This window comes from Culex quinquefasciatus, chromosome 3, assembly GCF_015732765.1.
Source record: "Culex quinquefasciatus strain JHB chromosome 3, VPISU_Cqui_1.0_pri_paternal, whole genome shotgun sequence".
Classification (NCBI taxonomy): domain Eukaryota; kingdom Metazoa; phylum Arthropoda; class Insecta; order Diptera; family Culicidae; genus Culex; species Culex quinquefasciatus.
Window position 1 is genome coordinate 170,512,286 of NC_051863.1, and position 13,852 is coordinate 170,526,137.

Genomic DNA, 13,852 nt, shown 5'->3' on the forward strand with positions numbered 1-13,852 from the left:
AATACTTCTTCAAAAAAATTGCAAAAAACGACTCCAAACACAATCTGCCGGCAGGAAATCCGGAAGCTTCTACTTGCCAGCGCTGCCGTGATGCACTATTTTAATCAGTAGAGACCGTCGTAGTCGTCGTCGGGTGGAAATTTTAAATGCATAGTGAGCGCGGTGTGATGGTCCGAATTCATGGAAGTTGTCGGTTATTTCTGATGTAGTTATATAAAATTGTATATATTTTCTATAGTAATTTCAGTCTACAAAATGATTGCTGAAATGATATGAAATGTTGAAAAACTTGGTTTGGTTCATACATTCTGCTAAAACGCTCAACCAAACCACTGAAAGTTTTTCTTAACTATTTAAAATCATTTGCATAAAAATCGTCATTCAATAACTTTAAATATCAATTTGATTTTTTTTTTGCAAAAACACTTTGATTGATCATGAAAATCACTCCTAAACTATAAAAAAGATTATCTTCTTGAAACATTTCATATTTATTTTAGAAATGTGTTTTCAGGATACGTTAAAAAAAAGTTTCCTCACATTTTTAATGCAAATATGCAATATTCCAAGAAGATATTAAAAAACATTTTTATATTTAAAAATAGAAAAAAAATGTTTATAAGTTTATGAATTGATTCATTTACAAAACAAAAAGATTTCTTTGAAATAAAATATTTGACTATTAAATTTCTAGGCATTATTAGATATTATAATTTTTTAAATAAACTACATTTTTTCGTAATTGTGCAATATTGTATGAAAATTTATAAAAATGGTACGTAAATATTCGAAAATCTTTACCTTTTGCAGGAATTTTCTGATCGATTTCATGTCTAAAGCAATGTTGTAGGTATTGATGAGGATTATTAAAAAAAGGTACATATTATTTTTTTGCCAATTTTTAAATTTGCCGTTTTTACCCTAAAACATAGAAAAATTGAAAGAAATTAAAAATAAAATGGATCTTGGAAAATTTAATTTTGTTTAAAAAATAATGAGAAAAATGGTAAAATTAAATTTCCGTGTAAATATTTTTTCTAAATAGTTCTCAACAACTTAACGCAAAATATCAAATTAATCAGAAAAGTCCTCCAAAAATTACAGATTTTCAAATATTTACATTTAGTTGAATTGAGCTTTTTGTTAGTTTTTATTTGTATTACTTCATTCTAGATTAAATTTTCAAAACAACCTATCCCTCATGGGTTTCGTATGCAGATAGGACCTTTTGAAAATTTAATCTAGATTTTATTAATGTAATGCAATATTGATGGCCTATTATCATCTGTCTATATAATGTATTTCATATTTTTATATTTTCGAATCGCTATCATTTTTTTAAATTGCATAAATTACACTCAAAACATAGTCAAGAGAAGGACAAAAATTAGTGCAGACCTATTTGGAATTACAATATCGGGGATATTAATCAAAAACAAGGCCAAAGTTGACCATGAAAAAATACATTTTTCGAAACATTGACAAAGCCACATAAAACATGTCAGTTTAATATTTTTATAGAACAAACAATATTTTTTATGAACGTAAATATTCACATTGTCTTACGCTTTTCAGTATTTTTAATTAAGATTAAACTTATTAACAACTTTTTCGCGATACATTAATTTATTAAAAAAATTAAAATATATTTCATACACAATTATACTTCCACCAACTCCAGGGTGGTTACAACTTTCCCAAAATCAAATCCGCGAAAACCGCGCCAAGCTTTTCAAATCCGCGAAATCCGCGCCATACATTTTTCGCGAAATTTCAAAACAAAACAGTGTTTTTAAATACTGATTAAGTATAACATTCAAATTTTTTTTCAATCAAGTTAGCAAACGCATTTCTTTATTGTTCATTTTGTAAGAACTATTTAAAAAATTATAAATCATGTTTTACTAAGAGAAATTGAAATTTGTGAAATAGATTTGGGGATTACATATCAAATATCAAGAAATAAACATTCGATATACAAAAATAAAATACATATTTGGGTGAAACAATTTTTTTAATACTGATATATTTTATTTTAAATTTATATTCCATCTATCATTTAATTTGATAGGTTGCCAGAAATGATTAATTCTGAACGTTAATTTTGCAGCAAAATGTGAAACGTGTTGTTGATATAATTTATATTCTTTTTTTAAAAGTTAGCCTTACCAGCTCCCCATGGAAAATTTGATATCGCGAATCATTTTTGCGCAAATGAAAGCAAATCATGTAAAAGCTTAAAAATCCGAACCTAACGAAAAAAAAAAAGCCTGACTTTAATAATTTAATACCACCAAACAGCGATGGCATTTGTTAAGATTTCGAAAACAAATATTTTTCAACTGGTTAGGTTTGTCAGTTTTTTTCCAAAAAGTTTATTTGTCATAGTATTTTATGATTTACAGTCCAGACTCGATTATCCGAAGCCTCGATTATCCGAAGTTTTGTATGGACTTCGGATAATCGAATCACGAACAAAATTGTTTTTTTCGTATTTTTTCATATTCTTGTTTTTAACATATACAATTTGAGTTCTATGACTCCATTTTAGTCAAATTTGAGTTGTTGATTGGCTATTAAAAAATAAAATGTTTTTTTTTATATTGAATCACCGCCATTTTGGCCGCCATCTTGGATTAAAAAATTCTAAATTATTTTAGCGAAGTTTAGGGGTCAAACCTAAGCTCAACCATCAAAAGTTAGACAACGAAAAAACATTTTTTTTGTGATTCCATTATCCGAAGTCAATTTTTTCCGAGGCCTTCGGATAATCGAGTCTAGACTGTATACTAACAGTAATTCTTAAAAACTTCAGATTGAAAATGTGTAAAATAAATTGTCTACGTCAAATGTGTTTTTACCATTGTTTCTTCGCACTTGACTTACGAAAAACGAACAATCAATTTGTTTCTTTGGGCATTTTGTTTCAACATTGAATATAATTCATTTAAAATGGAGTTTCAGAATATAAAATGTTACAATTTAGGTGAAATTTCATCGACATTCTCCGATCGGTTACATTTTTATTCTTAACTCTATTTTGGGTTCCTCAAATATTTTTATCCAAATAATTTTCAGTTCTGATACGATTTTCGTACATCTCTTTTGATTTGGTTTGATTAAAAAGATGATATCTGATTTCATATGGGAAAAATGTAAATTATCCCGATATCCGAAGTCCCAGCTCTAACAAAAAAGTTTGTTTTATATAATATTATCTTCCGAATAATAAAAAAAATGCTCAATTTTTAAGATTGAAATATTAAACAATCGGTAAAATTTTCAAAAATTTAAACATGTTTGATTTTTTTGGATGGCCTATTTTTTTTTGATTGCCTTACCAAGTACAAGTTTTTCTTTTTAGTGAGATGTCATACAAAATCTTCAGCTATTGAGCTTAGTTCAGTTACCATCATTAGAAATTATGAAATTAAAAATAAATAAAAAGGACACCAATCTCTCTCGTGGATCGCAGTATGGTGATCACTACATTTATTAAATCAAATGTTTAATCAGATAAAACTTTGTTGATTCTATTTTTTTTCAACATTGCGATTAATAACCAGCCTTTAGCAAAATTTAAAAATGCTTAAAACTTTGTTTTTAATTTTTATGTTATTGTTCTTTTTGCTTTTTAACATTTTTTTTAAATTTCGTTTGCGCCAACAAGATTAAGTCGAATAAGGCACACTAGAGATTTAAAATGTATTGTTTAGGTCATTTTTCATGAACATTGATTATATTTTTCAAATAACATTAAACGAATGTAACAAATATTGAATAACAAATTGACAAAAAATCTTGAAAAATTTTCAATAACGGTATTTGAAATTGTCAAAAATACTCAATTTCAAATCAAGACATGATTAGGTACTTTATACGAGTTAAATTAAACAAAAAAATGTATTGAATAAAAAAAAATTTCTGTTTTGTAAATCCGCGAAATCCGCGCCATCGCTGACTAAATCCGCGCCAAATCCGCGAAAATCGCGAAATTCGCGAAATCCGCGAAAATCGCGAAAGTGTAACCACCCTGCAACTCGGACAATTCACGCGAGCGTGCTCATTTTCTCACTGAGTAATGGCTTAAAGCTTCCCGTGGGGAGATGACCTTATGAAAACAATCAGAGTGAACTGGTTGGACGGCGACAGAATAGCAGAAAGAAAAAACCAGTGTGCCTTTTTATAACCTAGAAAAGCACGTGTGACTGCTTAGCTGGAGGGGGTCGCGACGTGTGACAGTTATTTTTTGCAGCTTTGGAGTTTCAATTAAGGCGAAGGCTGTTGAGAATAAAGATGGCTTTAAGTTTTGAAATGAGTAGATTTTATTTTGTTTGTAGGATTTTCAACATGATTAATTACAAAAAAAAGCAAATTTTATTTTACGGAAAACTGATTTTCAAAATCAATTTAAAATGAGCGTTTTGAAATTCGATTTCACAACATTTCAGTTTGAATTCGCAAGAAGCTTACGAAGCTTTTAATCAAATTATGACACGCTTAATAATTAATAATTGATGACATCGTTATTCATGTGTTGCACATACAATTATTACCATTCTGGGTCTCCGATTAATTGACAGGTAAAAGTGTTAACAGAAGGGTGAAAAAATCGCTTGCGATGAAAAATCTCCCAATTTAATGGAAAAATACTATGAAAAAAACATCATCGGAGGAAATTAATTACTCCTCTCTCAACCGGGGGCAACCTCCAATTAAGAAAAAAGCTCTCTGTTTCCATAAATTTTATTTTTTTTTTCCCGTACCACGCAGAAAACGCCACCCGCTACTGCCACCCCAACGGCAAGTGGGACAACTACAGCCACTACACGGCCTGTCACCACATGACCGACCCACCGCCGGACATCGTCGAGATCACGTCGATCATCTACTACTCCGGGTACATCATCAGCCTAATCGCGCTCAGCCTCGCTGTGATAGTTTTCGTCTACTTCAAGTAATATTTTTGTTTATCCAAAAAAAAATTTGAGCATCCCTAACGTTTCAACTTGTTTTTTTGCCTTTTCAGAGATTTACGTTGCCTGCGTAACACGATCCATGCGAATCTGTTCATCACCTACATTCTGTCCGCCCTGATGTGGATGGTCATTCTGACGCAGCAGGTGAGTGACACCACGTGGCCATTTGGCCACAGTGAATACATATTTCGGTTTGGGAGTTCAACATTGTACCCTTCAAGCAAACTGATCTTTTTTGCCAATTTTTTTTCTGATTTTAAGATAAGAGCAGTTCTCTCAGATTTCGGTAATTCGTTTTTTTTTGTATTTTTTAATCCAACTGAAACTTTTTAAGTGCCTTCGGTATGCCCAAAGAAGCCATTTTGCATCATCAGTTTGTCCATATAATTTTCCATACAAATTTGGCAGCTGGCCATACAAACATGATGTATGAAAATTCAAAAATCTGTATCTTTTGAAGGAATTTTTTGATCGATTTGGTGTCTTCGGCAAAGTTGTAAGTATGGATATGGACTACACTGGAAAAAAATGATAAACGGTAAAATTTTTTTTGGAGATTTTTTATTTAACTTTTTGTCAAAAAGTGGCTGTACATTGTACAGTGTACAAACATGAAACAACTTAAAGAGCAATAGATAATGATAGGAGGTGAAAGATTAAGCTAATTACCATGAAAAACAATCATAAACTAAACATGATAAATGCAAATAAAAATACTAAAAATGAAACAAAATGACCTCCTAAACACGGGAAAATTCAAATCTTCGTAAAAAATGGGCATTAGAGGGTTAATTTTTGTGTTGTTTTGCTTGAGTTTATTTTGATAATTTTTTTTCCAGGATTTTTTTTCTTGTTTCAGCAGCTTTTGTTTTTGGCAACCTTTGACTTTCGAAAAAAAAAATAACTTCTCTTGTTATATGTTTTTCTTCTTTTATTTTTAACAATTGTATTTACATTAATCATAATTAGTTTACATTTGTTTCTGATAGTATTGAGCCTTATTTATAATCTACTATCGTTATCTTTTGTCTAAACAGTGTTTTTAAATATATTATATATTTAATATATTTTTCCAGTCACTTTTCCGATTTTTGACATCTTTTGCTACAACATTGTTTCATCAGCTTTTAAATAGCAACTTTTTTGAAAACAAGTCAAATCATTTAACCCCAAATTTTTAAAGAATTTAATAGTTTTTTTTTTTTGCCAATGTTTTTTTTTATTGGTTAAACATTTTTTTTTTTCAGGAAAACTGATGATAATTTACTGGATGAGGCTTTGTGAAAAATATCTAATAGAATCTCACAATTCTCTTCTGTTGTTGAAAATCTACCCATCATTTTGAAATCATCAAATGTTATAAAAAGAAGGGTGAATCTCTTAAGTTTAATTTTCCTTACAAAAAAATCTCTTTCTTTTGGTTTAACGGTACACATCAACCATAGCTTTTGCACCCAGATTTCTGTTACAGACATTTTAGTATCTTCAAAACTACGGGAACTATCGTTATGATTTTTTATTCATCCCCTAAATTACTGTCTTCAAAGTTATTTACAACAAAGTTTGACTATTTTTACAATCAGATTCTTGCAGGATTGGGTCCGTAAGTTTGACAAATTTGGAATAAGAAGACAACAACTTCCTTGGTTGCTGTGCACCCTTAACAACAGCAATAAACATTTGTGGGAAATGGTTCGTTCTGGGGAATGTTTTATTTTGTGGCCATTCAGAGAAATGGGAATCTGAAGAATACTCCTTTCTAGCGAATAGATTTCTGGAGAATGAAATTTTGGCTGCTGAGGATAGCATTATTGGATAGCATCAAAATGTTTAACTTATGACTGCAAATTGTATTTTTTAACCTATTGTAATCTATTAAATATAGTTTAAAAACAATAGATCTTTTTAAATTAAAAAAATAAGCTCAATTTATTTAATAAGGAATAATCAATATTTTAACTTAAATAAGAGATGATAAATTATAAATCCATTATTATTTAAAAGAAAATAAAAACAATTCATATCAATCAAGAGAATTCAAAAATTCCATTTGAATTTCTCCGTTTTAAGTGATTACATGATGTCATTTTGTTTACAAAACGGATTGGGAAATCGTTTTACATGATCATTACAAAACTACATATCATTTTTACAATTCACTATCCCTATCAGTCGTCAGTCGTGGCTGTGGGGGGAAGCAAAAAAACTAAATTTAGCTCGACTTTTGATTGCTTGAAACAAAAGAATCCCAAAATGCTTACTTCATTGAAACAGTCATGTCACTGTCAATTTGTTTACATGATATCAATAAATTCACGTATCGTTTTTTAAGTGTTGCACCGATGTTCTGATATGGGGTAACATTATTCAAAAAATGTTAAAAAGCGGAAAATGCTTTATTTGATTAAAAATACAAAAAAAATCGTTATTCAATTTATCATATTCATTTACATAGATTTTTTTTTTTGTAATTTTGTTTGCGTTCTGTTTTTTAATTAAAATATGCCAAAAAAAACATAAAAAACAATTTTCAATTTCACAGTATCAAGGTTATTTTTAACATTTTTAACGATCCTTAAAATTTGATTGATCACTTAGTTAACTATCATTGAAGATATGTTTCGTTTCGTTTTCGTTTTACGGAGCAAGGTGGGGGACGCGGCCTCAAGTCAATCCAAGTCCGGTTTCTTGTGGAAAAAAGGGTAGTGGCCGAACTAGTATTGCATACAAAATGAACACCACCGGAAGATATAGGGGATCGGGAGGGGGAAGGTGAAAGAAAATTAGTGTAGGTGTGAGTGGTAAGAACTTGGATTGATTGAACGGTTACGTTTATCTAAATTTAAAACCTAATAAAGGAACTCTAAAGTAGTTATTCAAAAAAAAAAACAAAACAAAAAAGGCCCGGAATTCAAATTAATAGGGTTTATGCATTCCAACTCTAAATGGAATCAAAAAATCGCACTGGAAAACGAAAGATAAAATAACTTGTTTATGGAATACAAATCTTGATGTTAAAACCTCTAAACGGGGTCTTCGTCCTGTAACGTCCGTCGTACATTACACCTAGAAGCATTTCTACCAAAACCTTAACTAAACTATCTGAAATAACTTTAATCTTAAATCCCCAAAATTTTTAGTTACAAAGCCAAACATTCCTTTATCTTGACTTTAAACCTGTCTTGCCGCTTCCAAAACCAATAAACATAAATGAACAGTTCCTATTTTATAAGTTAAACAGGCGTCGTGAATGAGAAAATAGACGACCATTTCGTGCCTTCCATTTCATTAGGGCACATAACTCTTGTAAACAAGAGTGTAACCCTCTCACACTATATGAAAACTATCATTTAAGTGAAAGGGACACACTTTCCTGCTCACAAAACCCATGAGCCCTTTTGAAATGTTAGGCTCCATTTGATCGTCAAAACTCCAGTAGATCCTCGATTCGCAACAATGGTCGATACAACCATAATCCGAGAACCGTTAGTTCAACAGATTAACGAATTTTGTCCGATATCATTTCATTATTGATTGGTCGAGATGCTATGGCAACTTTGACAAATCAGAACAGTACTCAACATGAATGAAAATTAACGAATCTAGCTGTATTACTTGCCCCGCTGACTGCCTAATGTAATTCTGATAATTGTTATCTTTAATCTAATTTCTAAAATTAGTAAATGTAAAATCTTCAAAGACCCAATTTTAATTTTAATTTGGAATTCGAATGCAAAACTATTTTTATAGTCCTAACCTAACTCCCACATTCGATAGGGAAAAGTCACATATGTAGCGGTTTGTTGTACATTTGTGATATTTCCACTATCGGAGAACCTCTTGGTCTCGACGCCAGCTTAACTCACCAGCAGTCGCGTTAGTATTCATTGTACACAAGTTGTAAGGACAATTTAAGAGTTCCATAATACGCGACTTCCAGATGGTTAAGCCAAAAGACATCGATAAGTATTGGTGCTACGGCAAAGCGGGTTCTCTTCAGCATGGAACGATATCCATTGTGTTAATAAAATGGAAGTTTTAACAGTATTTGGAACAATACAATTAAACCCTCAATTTCATTACCATGACGGATCTATCCATGCCCCTTGACAAAATGAGTACTATAACGATCTGAATAATACTCCCCTGGCAAGGCCCAAGGAACTATCATTGAAGATATGTTATGTCGAAAATGTTAAAAATAAATAAACCTGGTTACAATTTATTCATGGGCCTCCAAACAGACATCAATCTGAAAATTCGAGAAAAATACAATTTTCATTTAACCAACTTGATTTTGAAAAAAAAATGGACAGTAAATATCTAATTGAATCTTATTTTGTTTTCTTTGGTGTTGATTTTGGAACATGATGGAAAAAACAGACAACCAAAAGATAGCGAAAGAAGTTTATAGAACACTACTAATAAAAAAATAAAACAAAAAAATCTAAACGAAATAAATAAATTTAAAAATATTGAATAGGTACGAAGAAAACGGAAAAAAAACCTAAACACAAGAGTATCTCAAAATGACCTCCTAAACAAGGGAATAAAAAATTCGAAACAAAAATTTGTGCAGCAGAGGGTTAAAACACAGTTCAGAGTTAACCGAAATTCACTCCATTTGTTTCTTCCATCTCATTTCTTCCTGCAGCTCTCCGGTAGTTCCGGCGGTGGCCTAACGAGCTGCGTCATCTTCGTTACGCTGCTGCACTACTTTACACTCACCAACTTCTTCTGGATGCTCGTGGAAGGTACGTGAACTATTATTATTACCCAGCCCCAAGTAAGGTTGAAACTGGTTGAAACTTGCCATCAACTCCAGACCACAAGATTCTCCCGCACCCCCTCATCGCATGTACTGCACTTGTACATGGTGTGGTGAGCAAAGTGCAGTTCAACAGTTTGAGGTTATGTCAGAGCTAGTTTCCTGTCCCGGAATGGTTCCCAGTTTGATCATTGTTCCAGGGTTCCAAGCAGGCGTTGAACCTTAACCCTTTTCCCTAGAGGTCGCTTCGTTTGGCGCCGAAAAACCGCAAATTGAACTTTCCATCCAAACAAGCCCGGCCCAGGTTACGTCTTTTGGGTTAAATTCGAGTAAACGTTCATTAGTCACGTTATCTGTAGACTGCCGAGCTTGTTAGCGTCGAAATGAGGTGATTTTCACTAATAAAGTGGTTTATTTGCTTCGCAAAAATCTCCTCACCTTAATCCATCCTAAATAGATGACCTCACGAAGCACCTCTGATGATCCACGGACCAGCAATCAATACAACTTTGCCCGAGTTGAGTCCATCTAATCCAATTTGAACGAGGTAGCGTTTTAGATATATACCGCGCGCAGCACAACCTTCTGGTCACGATTGCCTTGCAATCCAAGTAGCCAGAGCAGAAAAGCTATTCCAAACTATGTTTCCAACACACTCGTCGCAGCAGGTCATGGCGGGCTTCATTGATATTCCCGCCACGTGGACCTCCGACCGCGCCAGGCATGGCATGCTGGGCGATAAGGTCCTGCTTTCGAGAAAGCGTTGGATTAGATTATTATGAGGCCGCAACGACGAGTGTATGGAAAATATCCAGAGCTTTCGAGCGGGAAAGTTAGGGAGCCATATTCATAAAGTTGATCATGAGATGAGATTGGTCGAGTTGGATTTATCAGTCAAGAGGAATAATGAAAAAGTTGATAATTATCAAGAGACTGCATTTTTCAATTAAATATTTTGTCAATCTTAATAGAATTGATGAAAGTCATATTATCTGTAGCGTAACGTTAATAATATTATAAAAAAATATGATAGAGTAACTTAAACTCGATTTATATTTTCCATTAAGATGCTTAGATATAATTTATTTGTTTTAAGTACACAGAAAATAAGATCTTTTTTGAAGTTATTCCAATTAGTAAGAGACAATATATTATTTCCAGTGTAATTTAATTCATCAACCACTTACATTCCTTTATCCTCCAAACTTGAGACTGTGCAATGTTCCATTTTTTCCCTCTTTCAAGACTCTTCCAGGACGTCACGAACTAGTTCATAAAGTATCCAACTAAGGAAACGATTTCTTTTATCACTAACCCCACACAATCCTCCTCCGCTGACAGTTCGCCTAGAAAAAATAAGTTCTGCAAAAATTTCATTTACATCACGTTTCTTTCGTGCTCATTTCATCCGCCGGAATTCTTCAACCAAGACACGAAGACACCCTTTTATGCACTAGTTTCATCGTCAGGAAAATTTCGCGCGAATTTTCTTCCCCGATACGGAAAACGCCAAAAGCTGAGCCATAACTTCACAGCGCTTAAGTCGCGCGCCAAAAGTTTTCTCTTACGTAATTAGGGAATTTATCTCTTTCGGGGGGAAAAGAGTTTCTCCGTCCCTAAACGGCTTCAGGGAAATGAACTAATTTAATGACACAATCTCTTTTGAGATTCTTTACCTTTGTTGGGAAACGACAGAAGTTTTGGAAGTTTCTGTCCCTTTAGGAATGATATCTTTGCGGAAATCCTTTCCTTTTTAATCTAGTTTTGTTGAGGCGATATTCTTCTAATATTTATTATTCTTTGTTAGAAAAACAAAAATAAATCTATTTGACTTGAAATGTGAGCCCAGTTCAATCCATTAAGCTGAATCGGACCATGTGTCAATCTTGGTTAGATGATTGTTCTGCATTCGGAATCCAAGCTCTGCATGCAAGCTGAAACGTCATGTTGGGTGCTCAGCTGGTGCACCACAATTATACACCCAACACATCTGCATAACTCTCGTTGCACTTTCATTTGCAACCACCCGTAAGCATCTGTTTGCAGTGCAAGGCATTCATCGACGACACTGGATGACAAATAAAAAATGAGTGTGGTTTTTCATTGATTTTTTTTAATTCTCTATTTAAAAAAAAATAAAAAATAAATATTTCTTGAACGCATGTGCTCAAACCGGGTGCTTTCGATAAATACAAACTTTATTTTAAATTTTGTTCGAGGTCAAAAGGCGGGCAAAAACAAATTTCAAGTCTGGTTTTCAAAATTTCTAAACAAAAAGGATTTTTTTTTATTTTTTGCTGAAAATGTTTTTGCGGTCTGTACATCGGAATTTCATAACAATTTAAAAAATTTACACGAAAAAAAAAACGATTTTTATTTATTTTTAAACCAGCAAGCTTAGTAAAAGAGAGCACAGTGGCATCGAACCGATGAATTCCCTAAATACGTGTTTCTTAATTTTTGATTATTCCCGAGCAGGGGTAAATAACACGGGAATACCAAATTTTGGTATTACTTGGGCAAATAACAGCGACCAAAATGTGCCCTTGGTTGCCCAGTAATAGATGGTAAAATACCATGAAATCATACCAAAGGCTTGTATGTGGAAGGGCACAACAATACCATACCATGTTATTCCAAAGGTAAAATAATACCACAAAATAAAATCATTTCAATACCAAGTTGAGGTCTTCTGGATTTTTGAACATTGCTTGAATACCAAAACTTGGTATTGTCATGGTTTTAATTTTAGGTATTCCCGCCCTTGGAAAATCATATTTTGGTATTCCTGTGGTCTTCCACAAACATGATATTGGTTTGATTTCATGGTATTTTACCATCTATTACTGGGCAACCAAGAGCACATTTTGGTCGCTGGTATTTGCACAAGTAATACCAAAATTTGCTATTTTCATACCATTTTTAGTGCAGCAGTTGCAGTTAGTGAAAAAAACGTAAATGATCCTTATGCAACAACCAAATCTACTCACCTGATGATTCCATGTTGTTTTTAGTGATATTCTTCACCACACCGAATGCATTTGTCATTGATGAACGGCTGTACTTGAAGTTCTTGAAGCTTCTGAAAAATAACAAGATTGAAAAATAAGTATTATTAAAATGAAACTGGATTGAAATTCACCAAAATTCAATAATCTGTTGATTGACTCGTTTTTCAAAGTATTTGGTTATCCCAACTTAGAAAAATTTCAACGTTTTTGAAAAAATATTAGTGGGTATATCACAAAAAAATTTAAATCAGCTTTAACATTTTTGGGTTTCAAGTCAAGTTAGCGCAAAATTAATTATCTCGTCAAAAATTTAAAAATCCATAGTTTCAGAGAAAATTGATGAAACCTTTCAATACCAAAATAATACCAAAATGTGGGATCCTGACTTAGAAATTTTTCCACAATATCAAGTCATTTCTGTAGGGGGTATATCAAAAATGTTTAAAATCAAGTTTGAAATTTCCGGTTTTCAATGAAAGCATTCGCTTTGAGACCTCGTTTTAGCGCAAAATTAATTATTTTGTCAAAATTGGTCAAAATTTTCCCATAGTTTCAGAGGAATTTGGTAAAACACTTTAATACCAAAATAATACCAAAATGTGGTGTTCGACCATTGACAAATTCTGCAATTTTGCAATATCAAAACAATACCTTAAATTGGTATGATACCACATTTTGCTCTTGCATAATCCTTAAGACAAATTTTTAAGGGTCCAGGAATACCAAAATTTGGTATTGATACCAGAGAAAGGTATTATTACGCATTTCCCTTGTTATTTACCCATGCTCGGGTTTTTATGTTTTAGGGGGCTTTTAAAAACAACTTTTGAGCTATGGCCATTTTTTAAATTTGTGTTTTTTAAATATCGAATACCTGGACAATATAAACAATAAAAATCATCACTTGAGGTATAATCAAATTTTCAATCGAAAAGTACTTTACAATTTTTGATGAAATTTACCGTTTTTAAGTTAAAGCTATTTGTAGATATATTTTTGCATTATAAAAATACTTTTGAAAGAAAAACTCCCTAAAAATATTTTTGATGAGCTTAAAAATGTCATACAATTTTCTCTTTGGAACTTTGAAAATC

At 32.2% G+C, this 13,852-nt stretch overlaps 1 protein-coding gene across 1 annotated transcript in view; it reads left to right on the plus strand.

Moving 5' to 3' along the window:
- Positions 1–13,852, plus strand: part of LOC6041452 (diuretic hormone receptor) — a 148,218-nt gene that overhangs the window by 46,543 nt on the left and 87,823 nt on the right. The window contains exons 8-10 of the mRNA XM_038261350.1: positions 4,721–4,957; positions 5,030–5,123; positions 9,634–9,733. Of these exons, the coding sequence (XP_038117278.1) occupies positions 4,721–4,957; positions 5,030–5,123; positions 9,634–9,733 (431 nt within the window). The remainder of the gene's footprint in view (positions 1–4,720; positions 4,958–5,029; positions 5,124–9,633; positions 9,734–13,852) is intronic.